The sequence below is a fragment of the Pseudoliparis swirei genome, chromosome 14 (genome assembly GCF_029220125.1).
Source record: "Pseudoliparis swirei isolate HS2019 ecotype Mariana Trench chromosome 14, NWPU_hadal_v1, whole genome shotgun sequence".
Lineage (NCBI taxonomy): Eukaryota > Metazoa > Chordata > Actinopteri > Perciformes > Liparidae > Pseudoliparis > Pseudoliparis swirei.
Window position 1 is genome coordinate 8,501,131 of NC_079401.1, and position 19,042 is coordinate 8,520,172.

Below are 19,042 nucleotides of genomic sequence, written 5' to 3' on the forward strand. Positions count from 1 at the left end.
AAACAAAAATGTCATGCATTCTGGATTCATTACAAATCAACTGAAATATTGCAAGCCTTTTTATTTTATTTATATTGCTGATTATGGCTTACAGCTTAAGAAAACTCTAAAATCCTATCTCATAAAATTTTAATATTTCCTCAGACCAAGTTAAAAAAAAGATTTATAACAGCTGAGTGTTTGTCAAGGCTCAGGAAACCCTTGCAGGTGTTTCGAGTTAATTAGACAATTCAAGTGATTTGTTTAATACCCTACTAGTATACTTTTTCATGATATTCTAATATTTAGAGATAGGATATTTGAGTTTTCTTAAGCTGTAAGCCATAATCAGCAATATTAAAAGAATAAAAGGCTTGCAATATTTCAGTTGATTTGTAATGAATCCAGAATGCATGACATTTTTGTTTTTTTAATTGCATTACAGAAAATAAAGAACTTCATCACAATATTCTAATTTTCTGAGACAGTCCTGTATATATCGATATTGCACCTCCGAGTCCCCTCCGTCACACTGGACCTCGACTACCATTACATCTCCTCGTGGAGAGTTTCATGAGCTCTCTCTGGATTTACTGCTGCCAGTGTTTTCTTTAAATGTTCATTTTTGAGGAAACAACGTCTCCCAGGTTTGGTGTGACATGCAGTAGCTCGTATTCAGGCCAACAGAGCTCCGTCTTCTACTCCTAGATCTGTTCTTTTGCACGGTTTTGGCTCCAAAACTCTTCTCAGCTCCCGACTGCAGCGACACGATGATGTCATCACATGAAACGATGCAAACTAAACACTCCTTACGGCCGTGCGAGGCAGAACTGCACGATTCCAGTCACAACATAGACATGGGGAACAAAGTGAAGGTTGTATATCGGTCAACACTGTCTGCTGGACTGACTCCTGCTGGAACCGGTTACTTATTGCGGTGACGACTCTCTCTCTCTCTCTCTTTCTCGCTCTCTCGCTCATGACCACCTCTGAATTTTTGTGTCTGGCCGGTAATCCCGCCGACTCAGAGCCTGCTCTGCAACGCCAATGTTCCTCTCCATCTTTCTGTGGATGTGCTGGGAGTTTGGCGGCCGGATACAAAAAGGTTCTGGAGGCCGCAGATTGTCTTCATCCCTTTTTTAGAAGTATACATACTAAATTGTAACCCCTGCATTCACGATTTTGGAATCATTTCTCCAGATTCCCGCCCAAAAAACCCATTGAAGTAGTCGAACAGCAACACTAAGAAGCAGCCGACTTCACGGATCCACAGACCGGAGTTCGGGAGACGGGGTCCGAGAACACGCGTTTCATTAAATCACGAGAAATCTGTTTCTGATGAAGAATAACCGAGCTACACGTGTGCTTGTAATACCAACATGTATAACTCTGCTGGCACAGAAGAAAAAGGTTTGGAGGATGTTGCACCCCCTTTTAAAAAAACACACATAAAATGTTAGATTTGAGGGTTTTCATATTTAAAACTACCTTACTGCACCATCACAACATGTGGAACAGCTTCAGAGCTCTTTATAGCAGACTCTCAGCTTAGCGGTCTCGATAATTTGCTATTTGCACATAAAATGCATTTAATGCAGTGGCCACTGAAAGGCCACAGAGTGCTGCGCGTTAATTTCGTCGCCGTGCGTTTTCTCTTCTTCCGCTGAAATCGGGCCAATTACAGAGCAGAGCGGAGCACGCCGGCTCCGCGTGGAAAAGGATCGTTAAGACGCTAACCGCCTCCACCGGGGTCATTAAGGCTGGAAGGCAGACGCGGCGTGGTCGTAGGGCGGCAGACACCCCCCCCCCCCTTCTGTCCGTCACTACACTGGAAACATGTCGACGTGTGGAATGTGCACGACTCCCAGCGTGGATGTATTTTCCCCGAGTTCGATGCCATCGTCTGGGTTTCGGCAGACGCGGAATAAAGAATCATTCTGCTCCAATTAAGTGGCTGAAGTTCACGGTTGAATTAACTTTTTGTTCTGTGATTTTACCGTGGCACCACCCTGCAACGTGTCCTCACAGACTCCTTCTTGTTTCTCATGCGCTTTGACACGAGCAATCCCGGACCTCTTCCCTGTGCAGACATTGTTGCTCTGAAATCCCGCCTCCTGACTCGTGATCCACTTGGATTAATTTCTTCAAAGATATCTTGATTTGTAGTCCTCTGGCGATCCAGCCTCCTACACTTCCCATAATGCTATTCAAAAACTGCTTTGCCAACAAAGACCTTTTTAAATACGCACGAGGTGCGTTCAGGTTTCTCAAAAGTTCTCCATCGATAGAGCAATTGTGCAACGTGGTCCGGCCTCGTGTCCCCGTGTTTCCAGGGTTACCTCCAGAAAAATTGAAGTGAATTATATTATTAAAATAATGGCAAATATGATCCATAGATGTTTACTTTTCAGTCTGTCAAACACCAGCTGCTAAAGAGTGCCGAGACAGTGGATTAAAATGGTGGATTAAAATTCACTTTGGGTGTTATTCCTATTTAAAGAAAAGCAAGTGCTTGCACTTAAATATTGGAAAAAACATTTCACGTATTTTTTTGGATTACATTACGGTGAAATTTAAGTGCAAGATTACTGCATATTATAAATTATCCGGAGGCTAAAAAACATCGAGTGTTGCTGTATAAAATGTATATAAATCGCAAGAAAAGGAAATGTAGTGATTTGTTGCCAGAACAGATCTAATGTAAAAAAACAAATCAGTTTCCACTTTAAGATAAAATGGAACATTCAAGCTCTTAAAAGTAAAACTGCGAGCCGTATCTTTACCACAGCATGTGCACAGAGTTATAAAACGTTCCCCACTTTCATCCGCGTGATGAAGACCACGCTGCCATTCCACTCCGAGCCTTCTTCGCCGGCCTTGGACGCGAAATGCAATCGCTGTCCGTCACGATTTGCCGCGTGTATACGAGAGCTTTTATTTATTTGGCTGGGAGTTGGAGCCGTGTCATTCCCCGCGCTGCCCTTGGAACGGGAGCCGAAATATCTGCGTGGACTGGAAACCTCCCGCTGTTTGATGGTGGGAAGTGAATCAATCAATTTTAGATGTCTCTCCCCCCCCAAAAAAATGAAAAAAAGAGCTTGCTGGTCGCGAGGTCTGGCCAAAGTCTGAGCTCACGGGGTTTGGGGGGTAAATGTTTCAGTGAAGCCTGTTGCAGACATTTTTCCAGCTTCTTCTTCTTTCACCGTTTTACACTTGTCAACATTACATTTGAGGTTACGGAGTCAATGTCACGCTGGATATTTACATACAGGCGGAAAAAAGCGTTTGACGTCGTAGGTTTCCGCGAACCTGCAGACACGTGGAATGTCGACGTCTTTGAATTCGGTCGGAGCAAAAGCGACAAGCACAACAAGCGGCTGCAAGTGAACGTTGACTGGTGAAATAAAGAGTGGAACGCGCTGGAAAAGTCCACTGAGTGTGTGTGTGGGACTGGTCAAACAAACACAGGACTTTCACCCAGGTGCCAGCTGTTCCTGTTGCCAGTGAAACATAAAATAAACATCGACTTCACGCTCGCTACATGAGAAAGTGTGTTATTTATTTTGACGGTGTATTAACCACGTGTGGTTGTGCGTTCATGCAGGTGTGATATGAGGCTGCTATAAAACATATTTTCGGGTCCACTCGAGCCGACTGCTCCAGTTATTGTATATAATAACTTGGTTTAATAAGTCAGGTATACTAATCTAATGAATGTGATGAATAGAGTGAGGGGATTTTAACCCAGCGAGAAGTGACGGCTTCAACACAGAGATGAGATTATTTCACCCGCATACTATTTATTTTCCAATGCAATTATGAAATGATGTAGATGGCATTAAACAGAAGATGAATACGAGTTTAACAGCAGTTCCTCTGGGAGTGGAAGTAAAGAGTCACGTCCAGGGGATCGAGTAATGATCAAACACCATACAAATATTAAACTCTGCATTTTCTAATACACTTAATATGGCTCCAAATAAGACCAATATGTTACCAGCATATTAGTATAAAGGCGTTGCTTCATTAATCATACATTCTGAGTGAAAACGTATGGCCCTGTTTCTACTATTGTTTCTACTTGTACTTGAGTGTTCTCTGTTATGGAGCTCGACTCACATGTTAGTGCAATAAACTAATGAAGATAAAACATTTGCCGATTTACCTGATTTACGAGTCAATGCTCGGTCACACTAACATTTAAAAACAGATAAATATGGTACAGAAATAAATACATTTCAATGAAGTCACTACAATATGAGGATTTCCTAACCAGCTCATATTCTGCAGGAGCGGGCGGCCGTCTGACATTCATGCAACTGGAGGTACAGAGGTATGGACATATGAGTTTAAAAAAAAGGAGACAAAGAGACAGAATGATGTCTCTTTTCCATGATCCATGGCTGTCAGAGCTGTTTTCCCATAAATGATGGATTCCTTTCCCCTCCATCGATGCTAGAGGTCATGCTGTCGTTGGGGGAGAATTTACAGCCACCTCCTTCACGGGTAAATGTGCGCGTCACACACTTTGACCAAGCTACAGGTATTTGAGTTGTGCAACAGTGGAAAGTATCATTAGAGAGAATTGTCATGTGTTTTTAGAGAACATTTGTCAAGTGCTGGAGCGTGATGTCGAACAGAAATACCTTTGGAGTGCGTGTAAAACCCCCGAAAAAGCCGAATTCCTCGCTGCTCGCGTCAGACGAAGCCCACGAAGCCCTATTTTATTTCTGCACTTGGCTCAATATTTGCATTAATATCTTAAAAAAACAAGCTCGCTTTTTAACGACGCGCCAACCAGATCACAGCGCGGCGATCGCCAGCACCAAAAAAATAATAATGTTGATCCCAGATTCTGTCTGTCACACACACACACACACACCGTGAAGACCAACTGGCTGCAGACACAACACCAGAGCCACTGTGCTACATAAAACACAGAGGCAAATATCAACTGGCAGAATAAAAGAATACATATGTGTGTGTGTGTGTGTGTGTGTGTGTGTGTGTGTGTGTGTGTGCATCCAGAAAGAACACAACTAAGCTGGCGAGAAGGAGCACAAGTTGAAGCAGACAGGGCAAACAATTCCCGGCATTCCTCTGGGCAGCAGAGTAAACGGACCCCTGAGTGAGGATGTGTGTAGCAACGGCCTCCAAAAGAGAGGAAGCCTCCTGGTAGACATCACGCCCATGTGCCTAAAGGTAGTTTGAGCCTGATTACCTTCGCATTGAAAATGCCGGAAGGTTATGTTTTGATCGCCGTGTATTTATTTATTTATTTATTTATTTATATGCGTGTTATTCGCAAAACTCAAAAAGTATTGAACCGAATCGCATGAAATTTGGTGGGATGATTGTTTATTATCCGGGGACCAGTTGATTATATTTTGGGATCGATCGGGTCAAAGGTCAAGGTCAAAGGTCATGAACAGGTCAAATCTTCTTGAATCACATGGAATTTGGTGGGATGATTGGTTATTATCCGGGGACCATTTGATTAGATTTTGGGATCAATCGGGTCAAAGGTCAAGGTCAAGGTCATGGAAAGGTCAACATCTTTTTTTTACCATAGCACGATACATTTTTGTCCAATTGGCATGCAACTAATGCCAAAATGTTCATAATTCAATGCCCAATCTTGTGATATGCGAAGGTATGCGCTCTACCGAGTGCCCATTCTAGTTAGTTGATGTATTACAACCTTTAAAAGGCAGTTGTAGTTTATTTGGAGACCCTGGAAGCGAGGAGTGCTTCTTCGTTTAAGTATCAGCTCACGAAAATGAAGTCTGTCCCTCATATTTGTTATTATTTCGTTGGTTAGATTTCGTAAAATAAAACGAGTGGGAAGAAAGTTATCGTCCGTTTCATGTTTGATCTTCTCATGACGCCACATTCCTCTTTATATGGCCGTTAAAACGTGCTTCATCGTCCCGATTTCATCGCTTATGAAGAGCAGGAAGCTTTTGGATATCTGCAGAGCAACAGGTCCTCCAAATACAACCTCAAAATATACCACTATCGTATTACATAAACAACTAGAACGGGCACTCGGTAGAGCGCATACCTTCGCATATCACAAGATTGGGCATTGAATTATGAACATTTTGGCATTAGTTGCATGCCAATTGGACAAAAATGTAATCTAATCAACTGGTCCCCGGATAATAACTAATCATCCCACCAAATTTCATGCGATTCGTTTCAACTTTTTTGAGTTCTCAAAAGATTTTGACCTGTTCATGACCTTTGACCTTGACCTTTGAGTTTTGCGAATAACACATACAAATAAATAAATAAATAAATAGGGGAATCGTCGTCGGCCAATAGGAGTGTCTGATAACACGAGCGCAGCCAGGGGCCACCAAGGAAAGGAAGGCACTAGATTACCGTTGGCCCTCTGCGTTGTTGTTGGCTCCGTGGAGATCGCACCCACAGAGACCGTCGGCCGAGGATGAGGTCGCTGCTGAGAACCCGGCGATGGAGGTTTTTCCGAGTTCACGGGCGCCAAATCTGAAACAAGGCTGCAAAAAAAGACTTTACTTAAAGACATACAGGCAGGAAAAACAAATACAACAGTTCCCCTTAACATGTATTGTAAAAGCGACCGAGTAAGAGGGTTTCACCCTCCCTCTTGCATTGGTTATTTCGTTTAGAACATCTGGTGCTGATTACCGACTGTAATTCCGTGTGGCTATGCACATAGAGCACGGCCGTTTCTCGGAAAAACGGCGGAAAAATTCGCAAAGTCTATGGGGAAAATAATTTGGACCTCTACTCGTATCACAGCGTACCTCGCAGATACGTAAAAATACATCAAAACGTGATCAGGAATCGTGTGGAAATGACTCTTCTCAGAGATCGGAGCGGCGCTGAGCCCCAACGGACGGCGAGAAATGGTCCCATTCACTTGAATGAAAAGTTCAGAGTTTCGGGAAAAGAAAGCGCTCATCTTCGTGGCCGCGGTGACTCGCCGTACTTTAAAGGTAGAGGAATGATTTGAAGTTTCAAACGTTAACAAAAGGATGGAGTGTATCTGTCCTATTGGACTTGTTTTCATGGCTAGCACAGTTTTTATGGAATCATTGTTCAGGTCTCCGAAGATTTCCGGGCTGTTGCCATACGTCTTACAATCTTCACTCTTTATACAACATCGACGGATCAAAACGTCGAACATCTTGTGTCAGTTATTTTTGAGCGCCGTTTTCTCTCTCGAAAGACACTAGAGCACTTTCTGACCCGCGATTACGCTCTAATGTCTAAACCCAAAACATTTAAGGACACGCAAACGTTCACACAAGCCTCGAGATCTCATAATGCCGACACTTTTGCGTCATGAGTCGTGGTTTTCGGTAAAATTCCACATTTTGACAGGTTGTTTCTCAGCTCAGTCTGCCCCTCGGGGACACAGCTGGGTCACGGTAATCAATCAAGGCAGTCTTCACACAAACACAGATTCTCATTTATAATACGTACTGGGGTCAGCGGTGCAGAGGACAGATAGAGAAGGGGGGTTGGGTGTGTCTCCCCTCCACCCAGCAAAGGTGAATTCCTTTATTTCATTGCAATATTCTAAGTGACACTGGAGGACGAAGAAGTGAGACGTGTCCAAACTCCAGAGAGCAAAGCGATGGTGAGGAGAGCGTTACGGGAGAAGCCCTCTGCCGTCAACGAGAGTCATGTCGCTGCTCCATTCCAGATTAAAAAAGGCTTCTTTAGCCCCAATAAAGCAGCAGATGCCAAATGTGCCAACGCTTTGGATTGTATTTGTTTAGGTGCGTTTCCAATGACCTGATTGGCTCCATGTAGTTTAAACAATTGCTATTGCCACTTGTTAGTAATTTTAAGTCGTTAGAAATTAATTAAAAACACACAATGAGAGCGACTGTGCGTGTGAGAATTCCTGCTCAGCAGTTTGAAGTGAACCCGAGTCGGTTACATGAGACTAATTGACTACAGTTGTGTGTGTGTGTTTCCTCCATCTTTGGGCGACTGGTATTTAGAGCATTTTTCATCGAGCGGTTCTAAAGCCGAGTGTCGGTCGGGGGACACTGGGAGCCTCATGCCGACCACCAGACACGGTGGCATCCAGGTGCTCACGTCTCCCACGAATAAAGCTCGCCACGGATGCAGAAGACGACATCGTCGTTTACACGGGGGACACATTGACCCTGACGTATGCTTTCTCCTCCTAAAGATCCACTCTATGATAGTTGGAGACAATGTGGGTCAAACACGTCACTCAAAGGATTAAAGCTCTATTTTAAAACCACGTTGAAGAGGAGCATCCTCCCGTGAAGTGCACTCTCGAGACGATGCGGTCAACGTCTTCCAGCCTCGTCCTCGTCAAGAATACGACATGTCTTCATCCTTTCAAGGACCCTCAACATCAGAGAGAATGTTAATCAAAGCCCAAAATCACACATCTAGAAACGCACTCCTTAAGTTAAAGTTCTACATTTTGTGTGGGTGGCAAGAACAAAGCATTGTGATTTTGTAAGAGATATGGGTGAAAATAAGCAACGCGTGCATTTGAAGTTATATTTAAACATACAGCTTCTTATCTCCTCTCTTATTTGAAGTTATTATTTTTTCGAATAGATTTTTCTTTCACTCAAAACAAATTACACGACGTCTAAAAATGGTAGCGTTAAAAACACCGTTTCCATCTAATAGTAAGATAGAAATTTAAAGGTGTTAAGTCAAATTGCTTTGTAAAATTGGATAAAGACCTCAAAATGAAGTTATACCCAGTTCATCGCATATGATTCTGCAGAAATATGTCATTAAAATATTTAACAATTGAAATAAAGTATAGAAATAAAGGCGAGGAAGAAGGTTAAGATTTAGAGTGCAGTAGATGGTTAACATTCGTAGCAGCGCCCTCTAGTGGTGGCTCTCAGTAAGCGCACCCATGCAACAAGTTGTACTGGTACAATTAATAAAGGAGCTGTAGAAGCACCAATTAGTTTGTTTTTGTACATAATGGCATTACATTCAAGCTAATATTGTACACCATAAAAAGCTAATATTTTCAATTATTGCCTGTAATATAGTAAACAAGGCTACTGATCTATGCAGTACATCTATGCAATGTTTAGACACGTGCCACCAGGGGAAGTTCATCCAGCCACAATGAGAAAAGACCCGACCCATAATTTCTTGGACCCCTTCCGTAAACAAGATCTCATTTCTGAAACCGACCCAGTCGAGGCAAAGTTCCCAACGCCTCGATTTCCGAGAAGCGGTTCAGGGCTCCAGGTTTGGCAAAGCGGAGCAGAGGAAACGACCCGAGATTAAGCCCGTCCTCGAATAAACTCATCGCTCGCAATTAGTTTGACTTCATTGGTTTAAAACCGAATGGCAGGATGCGGCGCCACGGGTCCAGCCCTGTGGTCGTGTTACTTTGCTCTTGGCCGGGTCGCCCACCATCAGACCGACATCTCCGATCATGCACGGGTCCATGGAGGAGGGGGAACTCCCGCCAGAGGTTCTGGGGGATTACAGTCAGCCTGAAAGAGGTTTAGCACTTCATATCTGACCGTGAGCTTAATTAGTAACTCCAGGAGGTGCCTTGAGAAACATTCCCGCCGTCAGCGCCATGTTGCCCCTCTGCGGCCTCACGGGAGACGGAACGCACAATTGCAGCGATTCTGCCAGGACGCATTTCAAACTGGAGGAGACGAGGCGATGAAATGGTTTCATAATCTCAGAGTACCAATCCAGAGTCGTGATTACTAATCTACAGAAAGCCATTTGTGGCGCGGACTCTTTGTTCCTATTAAACGTCACATTTATTTCCAGTTGTCAGGGGTTTGGGCTTCGTGCTCCCGACGAGCTTTAAACCACGACCTTTGACCCCTTCACTTTAGGAACAGTTAAATAATGAATTTGTCGTATTTTTTCAGTTTATTGTACACAGTAAGCCTCATCATGCAACAACACTTATGAAAGGTAAGTTTTATATTAATTAAAAAAGGGCAGATTCTTTAAAAAAAACTACTACTTCTAAAACATTTTTTAATCCCAACCGTTTGTTTAGAGTTGCTGAATTAATTTTAAACGAGCCATCGAACACAGCGTCACATTAATAGCCACGGAACAGTTCACCTCCTGCTGGCTATCCTCTTGGATCTCCTCAGGACAGGGGACTGCGCCTCCTCCTCTCCTGCAGCTCGATTCCTGCCCTGCAGAGGAGCCTCCTGCTGCTCCCCGGGGTCAGGAGGCCTTCTACTCCCTCTCGCAGACTCCTGCCGAGGCCCTTTGGCCCTCTCCTCCTCCTCATCAGCAGCAGCTCCAGACTTCAGATCCGTCTTCTCTCCATCCTCCTTCACGTCTCTCCCTCCGGTCCGACTGTCCCCGAGTTTGCTCCTCGTCGGTTTACCTGCGTCTTTCACCTCCTCGGTTTCCCCGAGAGCTTTCGCTCGTCCCTTCGCGCCCCGCTTCGCTCGTCTTTTGGCGGCTTGCTGCGTCTCTGAAGCGGCCGCATCTTCTTCTCGTGGGATGTCCGGTGCTTCGATCTGCATTTCAAGAGCTTTGTAGAGTTCCTGTGAAGCGGCGACTCCTTTTAGAGAACGGAACATCCTCGACACCAGAAACCAGAGCAGATGCTCACCTCTTGTTGGCCAAGTTCAGATGTCAGGTCCGATAACAGGATCATTAATCCCTGGATATCCAGCTGGAAGCAAAACAAAAAGATTATATACAAAATAACCTCGCAAGGGAAAAAAAATAAAAAAAATCGGAGCCTCTCTTACCTGCTGGAGGGCGACTTGTTTTTCTAGCTCTCCTTTCACTTGAGCCTCTTTCTTCCTCCTAAGTTTGAAAAACGACTCCATGTTAGTATTTTACCTCACACAAAATTACATATATATTAGTGCTGTGAAAAATAACGCGTTAACTCAGTTAATTCAATTACAGGTTTAACTAGTTTTTTTTTTTACGCATTTAACGCATGCGCAGAATGAGCTTCCAATCCGTCTGTTGTTGGTCGTCGGGACGAAAAAAAAGTCACTTGCAAAATGAGCTTCCAATACACCACTTCAATCTGAACTCTGTCCGCTCTCATGCAGACGGTCTGGTCATCGGTAATGATCCTTCCGCAGGTTCACCTACGGAAACCTTGTGACGACTTCTACTCCCTGTAGATCAGGGTCTCAACACGTCGATCGCGACCTGCCAGTCGATCGCGGCGTAGTGTTGGTAGATCGCATGACATTAAAAAGATTGGCCCGCCCCCTGACATGTTCTCTAGAGCACGTCTTTGTTCTTTTATTAAACTAAACGTCTGTTGTTGATCGTATCTCCACAGCAGCATGTCATTTGTCTCTTCGCGTTGCGTTAACACTTATCGATCACAGAGCTCCGTGCGCGCGCATCGGGACCGAGTCAAAAAAAAGTCACTTGTCAATCTGTCCACCTGTCCGGGCCGGTGAGGTTTCAGCTTTGCAGCGGTGTCCCCGCCGTTCCTTTCATCACGGCCCAGTTCATGAAGAAAACCCACACAGTCAGTTTGCCTCAGCAGCTGCTAGAGGAAGACTAGAGGCCTTTAGATTGTATCATGGTGGAGTTAATGGTTGACAAACGAGAAAAATGTTCTGTTTAACCCTCCTGTTACCAACATATTTTACCCTCAGGGTCAATTTGACCCCAGCAATTAAAACCTCCAGAAAATTATTAGAATTAATATTGCTTCCCAAGTTTAAGTGTGAGGTACTTTATGTTTGTTTGTTGACTACCTAAATAGCCCTTTAAATAAATAAAAAAGTTGATATTTCTTATATGTTTGACAGTGAAAAACAGCCTGGGGTTAAATTGACCCCAAAGAACACCGACATTAAACGGGGTCAAATTGACCCGAATGGTAACAGGAGGGTTAAACATTCTGTTTAGGATGAAGATGTATTAATGTTCCATATGGAAGAAAACTGCTAAATAACTGCTGAGTTGCAGCACCATTGTATAGAAGAATGTATAAATGTATATATCCGTCTTTTGTCATAAATCTCTATGTTCTCACAAAATATACCGAGAATATCGGTAATATGTGATTAATCATGATTAATCCACAAAAACCTGTGATTAACCCGATTAAAAATTGTAATCGTTTCACAGCCCTAATATATATATATATATATCTTTTCGACAATTATTGTGGATGGTCATTTTAAAGTTGGAAATAGACTTAAGTCAATAACATTTTGTTTTAAATGAGGCGTTGACCTCCTTCAGGGACGTTACTGACTTGTTCGCCACCATCTTCTCCAGCCGGCCGAGCTCCGCCCTCTTCACCTCCGCGGCTCTTCCAACGTCGTTTCTCGTCAACGTGGCAAGGAGAGACTTGGCGTCGATGTGCGCGACCTCGGCGGAGGGCGAGGTCGTCTCCCGGGCCGCCTTCACCCACTCGGTGAGGTCTTCACAGGAGGGGAGCTGAAGGGGAACACGGGCGCCATGTTTTATATCCCGCTTGTGATCTTATTCAGTCATTCAAACTCACCTTTTGGAGTCCGGCTTGTGCCTTCTGACTGGAGGCCAACGCCACATCCAACGACGCCGTTTCCTTCACGGACAACCTCTGCAGCTCCTCCAGATCTCCCTGAGGACGGTCAACAGATAACCAGAGCCGCTCCATAAAAACACTGAGCAACAACGACTGCAATCGTGCGGCAGCAGAATAAATACCTGCAGTTTTTTAAGGAGTTTCTCCACCCTCATGTTTTCCAGGAACTCAGAGTCCGTCTGGGTCAGCTGGTAGCCGGTCATCCCCCTCAGCATGGCGCCGGGGTCCTCTGGTTCTGTTGGAGGGAGAACATGGAGGTCAACGCATGGGGTCGGTCGTTCTCCGTAGAGCAGCGGGTCATACAAGGTCACCAGGTGTTCATGTGGCACCTGGTTTGATCACCAACAAATCCGACATTGGGCTTCGGTCGTCCCCTTCAGTCTAATGAGGAGGAGAACAGATGTGGTCAAGTACAACTCAAATACATGAATGAAACTAGAACGGGCACTCAGTAGAGCGCATACCTTCACATATCACAAGATTGGGCATTGAATTATGAACATTTTGGCATTAGTTGCATGCCAATTGGACAAAAATGTATCGTGCTATGGTAAAAAAAAGATTTTGACCTTTCCATGACCTTTGACCTGATTGATCCCAAAATCTAATCAATTGGTCCCCGGATAATAACCAATCATCCCACCAAATTCCATGTGATTCAAGAAGATTTAACCTGTTCATGACCTTTGACCCGATCGATCCCAAAATCTAATCAACTGGTCCCCGGATAATAAACAATCATCCCACCAAATTTCATGCGATTCGGTTCAATACTTTTTGAGTTTTGCAAACAACACGCATACAAATAACTAAATAAATACACGGCGATCAAAACATAACCTTCCGGCATTTTCAATGCGAAGGTAACAATGTGCAGTGACGTAACGCACGTGCAGCGGCGCCCTCTGCTGGGGCTCCTCGCGCTCCTGGTTTGAATCCTCGCTGGAGAAATCCAGCCGTTTCCTGACGCTCCTCAGAGGAGGAGTCCGGGGGAGCTGTCGGCCCGACGGGATGAAGCTCGACGACGCGCGACCTTCTCTCATGATCTCTAAAACTCGGTCTGCCATGTTGAAGGTGCAGGTTCAGGTTCTTTTCCTCCTCCTCCTCCTCCCTTTTGTTTGAGTCGCTGTGTTCTTACTAATCAGTGCATTATTGTTTTCACCTGTGGCTCAAATTGACTGATTGCGCCCTTTGGCCAGCAGAGGGCGACATAGTCTTGAAGTTCAGCAGCGAGAGGCTGTTGACACGTTTCTTCTTTATATCATGTCCAAAAAGTGCAGGAAAAGTTCAATTATTTATGTATTAACACTTATAATATAACTTAAATATATATATACACACAGTGAATAATTAATAATTTCCACAGACCGCTACTACTGCTGTTACTGTTGTGCACATAACACATATGAACATCTTTAAATAAAACATTTAATAAAATCGCTGACGACAATAGTGAAAAGCAACTAAGTGCTGTACTTGCATTTTGTGTTATTTCATACTTTTAATGCATTTTAGAGGCAACTATTATACTTTAATTACACAGTGACATCATCTGACACATTATACAGTGATTGTTACTCTGCACAAAAAAATATTCACTGGCAGACAGACAGACAGGCAGGTGTACAGATGGATAGATATATAGATAGAAAGTCAGGCAGGTGTACAGAAAGACAGATAGATATATCGACAGGTGTGCAGACAGATAGACAGATATAGAGGTGTGCAGATAGACATATATAGATAAACAGGTGTGCAGACAGACAGATAGACAGATAGGTGTGCAGACAGACATACAGATATACAGGTGTGCAGAGAGACAGATAGATAGATAAACAGGTGTGCAGACAGACAGACAGACGGACAGGTGTGCAGACAGACAGACAGACAGATGGACCCCGATACAAAATGTCCAGATAGCCAACCGAACCCGTCTATCTTTAACCTGTCTCACTGCCGGCCCCACGTGTTCACGGAGCTCCAGGAACTCGAGAGGAGAGTGCTGAGTCGTAAATACCTCTGCTTTTAAACAGGCCTGCTCCCATAATGCCGAGGGAGAGGAGGACGATGTCGGGGAGTGTGTGAGATAAATTGGTGCGCTGTGACACCGCCTTGGCATCGAGCGAGTGGAAAACATGTGCGTGGTTTATGTTGCAGCTAACAAATCATTCCTCAATAAAAATCAAGAATCAAAATGACTTTTCACATCTTCTTCATACCGACAATTCCTCTCCGGTGTAAGTGTCTCTTTCTACCGGGTGTGTGTTGTTTCACGGGGAGGAAATGTTCAGCGGGGGGTCCTCTGTGACTGAACACAGTGTCGGTGATTAAAATAATGCCTCATTCTCTTGGATAAGAGAAGAGAATCCTTTATTAGCCCCGCAGTGGCGGAAATGTGCAGGATTACAGCAGCAGGTAAAGAGACATAGTATAAAATAAAAACATAAAAACATATTTATATTAATATATATAATAAACAGTAAAGAAAAGAATTTAAACAAATTATTTATTATTTATATTAATATAAATAATAAACAGTAAAGACAATAATTAAAACAAATTATTTATTATTTATATTAATATAAATAATAAACACGAAAGAAAATAATTAAAACAAATAACTTATTATTTGTATTAAAATAAATTATAAATAGAAGAAAAAAACAGAATCCACAAGAACTGAATATTATGTATACAAACAGAATAACTATTTTGCACAGTGTATTTCAACATGTCAGATATCATGAGATAAACTGTTTCCCCTTGTCGTGTCTCCCCTGAAACCCAGAAATGTGCAGCTACCGACCAATCTGAGCTGTAATGGAAGACACGTTGATTCTAAAAAACTTGAAACACATTGAAAATGCACGATGTCATTGGAGAGCTGGACGGATAACGAGCAAACATTCGCATCGGCACTTCAAAATCAAGGGACAATGGAGCTTTTTCATGTTGGCACACGAGCGCCGGATCAAAATCCTCTCGCACGTCACTTAGAGCGCCGCTCGCTCGACGGTGGCCATTGTGTGCCATAAAAAAAAAGCTCCCCGCTGCCGAGTGAAGTGTCCCAGAAGCCCATTAGCAGCCGCTCAGACACATTGGACTGGCAGCGGGCAGGTCGGAAAGGTCAAAGGTCAAACAGCCTGCTGGTGGCTGTGGATTTGAGGCAGAGACAGGTGTGCAGACTTCGCTAAGAGACGACTGGACAATGGTTATCTGCTGTGACAAAAACGGAGAGATGATGTCATCGTTTATATAATCTCTGTCTTTTTAATAATGTCAATTGTTTCACGCACAGAACCGGATTACGTACGCTTTTATTTTGAAGTTTGACTGCAAGATAAAGGCCTTTTCTTTACCTTTTGGACCCACCTGGTTACTTTGAAATGCTCCTAAATATATAAAGTATGTGATCCGCTCAAGGTTTTTAAAGTGCATGTTGATTACACCAGATATGACATTTCATAACATGCATACTTCACGTAGCTTTTAAATATTTCAGCTGTAAACAACGGTTTCATAAATATCGCTACACAGAGTTGCAAACCCTCGTCCACCATTTGTCGCTGTTATATTTTCTTTGTGGGCTTTTGTTTTGTTTTCCAGATTATTATTTGAGCTTTTGCAAATGTACAGAATATTTATTTTTGTAACTTGAAGGCAAAATGTCTGTTTAGAAACAGCCGAGTCACTCCATTTGCTAAACAAAACATCTCACATTGTTTTCTCCTTTGCTTAATCATTTCACTCATTTGATCCATAATAAACTGAGAAATGATTAATGGGAGACATGTTTAATTGCAAAATCAAGAATTGGAAGGAGCAGCTGAAAACCAGAGATCAATAGAGCCGAACACAGTTTGTCAATTGATTGATTTTCACAAAGGAATCAGAATTTCTGTCATTTTCGCAGCAAAAGTCCCCAAAACGTCGGCTAGTTGCAGCTTTTTAAATTCTTTTCATCAACAGCAAACTGAATCTCTTTGAGTGCAACAACTCCCACCAAAGGGGAGTTAACAGTACAGAAAATAATATTTATAATGCACTCCACATTGACTGAGTAAAAACAAAATCCTTGGATGTAAAGGTTTGAGCTCTGCGTGGCTTCTGAAGCTCAACAAAGACCATCGTCCTCCTCCCAGAGAGGGAAGGAGGCTGTGACTCAGCACTCTGACTCTCTGACTACATCACAGAGCGACGCAGCCTCTTAACCGGTGCAGCGCTCAGCACTTAAAATGCCAGCTACGTATATTTGGTGCAACCCCACCCAAAAAAAAAAAAAAAAAAGAGTAGTTAAAGGGGAACTCAAAGACGTCTTACGCGTCGGAGGGAGTCGTGTTACATGGCCTCAAGTGATTTCACTAAAGCTACGAGGGAGTGGATATCTGCCAAGTCATAAACATCTTGCGTTGCATTGTGGGTAATGCAGGCGTTAGGTTTTCGACGATGAAGAAGGAGGGAGAGGGATGAAAAAATATATATCTTATGCGACTCGTCATATTGCATCCAAACAGTGCAGGATGCATGATGTAGCAGTTTTGGTTTTTTTTTCCCTCCTATTATTTTCCCACCAACACCCGAAAAAATAAATAAATATTGCCCCCCCCCCCCTGCCCCCAATGTCCTCGCTCTGTTTGTCCAAGGGGACCGTCACAGACTCCCAAGGGCTCAGTCTTCTGTCAAGGGCCATATGGTGTCGTCAGAGCTGTGTGTGTGTGTGTGTGAGAGTTGGAGAGCAGCCGTGGGCTCAAGGTGTCAGAAGGGGGGGGGGGGGTTAAATTTAACTGCAACCGGGCTGATATCTGCATGGCAGGTCGTGTCTCTCTCCCCTCTGCTCTCTCTTTCTAACACACACACACACACACACACAAACACACGCGTCTGTCCTCACAGCCCCCAGCCACACACACACACACACCCACAGCAGCTCCCCCCGGTCAGTCAGTACAGGCTCCTCTTCTTCTCTTCCGCCTCGCTGACCACCTGGATTGTACGACAGCGGCCGAGCCCTCGCTCACGCGGAGGAGGAGGAGGAAAGCGCTCCATCGCAGGTCCAAGACGCCGCCGGCGGCACTGCAGAGGCACAGCGGGCTACAGCTGCACCGTGAGAGGTAAGGCTGGAGCTTTGCTTTGGGAGGTGTGTGTATGTCTATGTGTGTGTGTGTGTGTGTGTGTGTTATAGACACACCACTATTCATCTTTCATATCGGGGCAAAAAGGCAAAAGGTTGCATCTGTGTGGTGAAGGTTAGTCAGCAGTTTGTGAATGACATAACTATTATTTTATATTCATACTATTCATTAATTATGCATATCATTAATTTTATTTGCGGGGGGGGGGGTTATGTTATTATTGTTTTATTTTGTAAACATGCAGTTTGCCTTTGACATGTCGAGTGGATTCACACAACACGATGTAATCTGCATCTTTTCTGCAAGGTTGTTGCTAATTATCCAGATATAGAGATTATCCACCAGAAGAGGGGGGTCTCATTTTAATCGTACTGGATTCAATCTGCTCGAATTGAGTGGGATCTATTTGTTTGGGAAGACAAAAGATGTAAAGAACAAAGTGCATGTGTAACTTGCGCACGCCGCCGTGCATTGTTGATGAAAAAGAGATTCACTCGCGGTTCATCAGCGATTTGATTTCCAAGACTACTTGCTGACGGCTGTGAACCCGATAGGGGGGGGGGGGTGACACACATGTGGTCAATCCGCCCGCCGCATCAAAGCCGCGGCGATGATCCGCCCGCTCCCGTGCGTTCGATGCCGTCCCGAGTGTGGACTCCGCCGGTAGCTTCCAAAGGGAGCGTGCGGGGAGGCGGGGGGGGGGGGGGGGGTCAAGTTACGAGGCCTGCGCTCATGTCTCAGTTTGGAAAAGCATTCAGGGGCAGCGGGAGAGGAGAGCGTTCAATTGTGAAACTCAGACGTTGTTATTTTGCATTTCTTTTGGTGCTCTGACATCCAGAGGGTGATGGTGTGTTGTGTCAGCATGGGAAAAAGAAAGGGTTAGCATAGCTCATCATCAAGGGTTAGTTAGCTCATCATCATGAATAAATGAAGCTTCTAGTTGCATTCATAGTCACTTTTTCTACACGTCATATATTTGGGTTTTGGGCTGTTCATTAGACCAAAAAAAGTAGCAATTTAAAGATGCCGCGTGGTCATTTGTCCCTGGACTCGTCAACATGACCCAACAGGTGTCGAAGCCTCCGTGGCACACAAAACCTCCCTGTTGTGGCTAAATACGTGGCTTTAAAAGGCTCGGCGTTCGGCATGCGACTCCAAGTGACGGGTTCATCTGCTCCAATGTGTATCGCGGCGAGGCGGGGGATGACCCAACGGAGTGATCGGCGGGTTTAGAGGGAACGGCAACGAGGGGGCGGGGGGGTCACCAAAGGTCGACGCGTGACGTCTACGGTCGTAACTACGGGCGTTAAACATGACGGGGGATGCGTCGGCATTCAGGAGCAATTTAACCTCCAAATAACATTCAAATGAATAC

At 44.2% G+C, this 19,042-nt stretch overlaps 2 protein-coding genes across 2 annotated transcripts in view; one reads left to right on the plus strand and one right to left on the minus strand.

Moving 5' to 3' along the window:
• Positions 1-4,290: 4,290 nt before the first annotated feature.
• si:dkeyp-34c12.1 (uncharacterized protein LOC570187 homolog) lies at positions 4,291-13,602 on the minus strand. The gene is made up of 10 exons (XM_056431771.1): positions 13,426-13,602; positions 12,865-12,916; positions 12,658-12,770; positions 12,473-12,571; positions 12,221-12,405; positions 10,734-10,791; positions 10,592-10,654; positions 10,087-10,523; positions 6,367-6,500; positions 4,291-4,298 (listed from the first exon to the last, which is right to left on the minus strand). Exons 1-10 carry the CDS (start codon positions 13,600-13,602, stop codon positions 4,291-4,293), a joined length of 1,326 nt encoding a protein of 441 aa, XP_056287746.1.
• A 3,958-nt stretch (positions 13,603-17,560) lies between these two features.
• The window catches only part of filip1l (filamin A interacting protein 1-like), a 78,834-nt gene continuing 77,352 nt past the window's right edge, over positions 17,561-19,042 (plus strand). The window contains exon 1 of the mRNA XM_056431573.1: positions 17,561-17,646. The gene's annotated coding sequence lies outside the window, so the exon portion shown is untranslated. The remainder of the gene's footprint in view (positions 17,647-19,042) is intronic.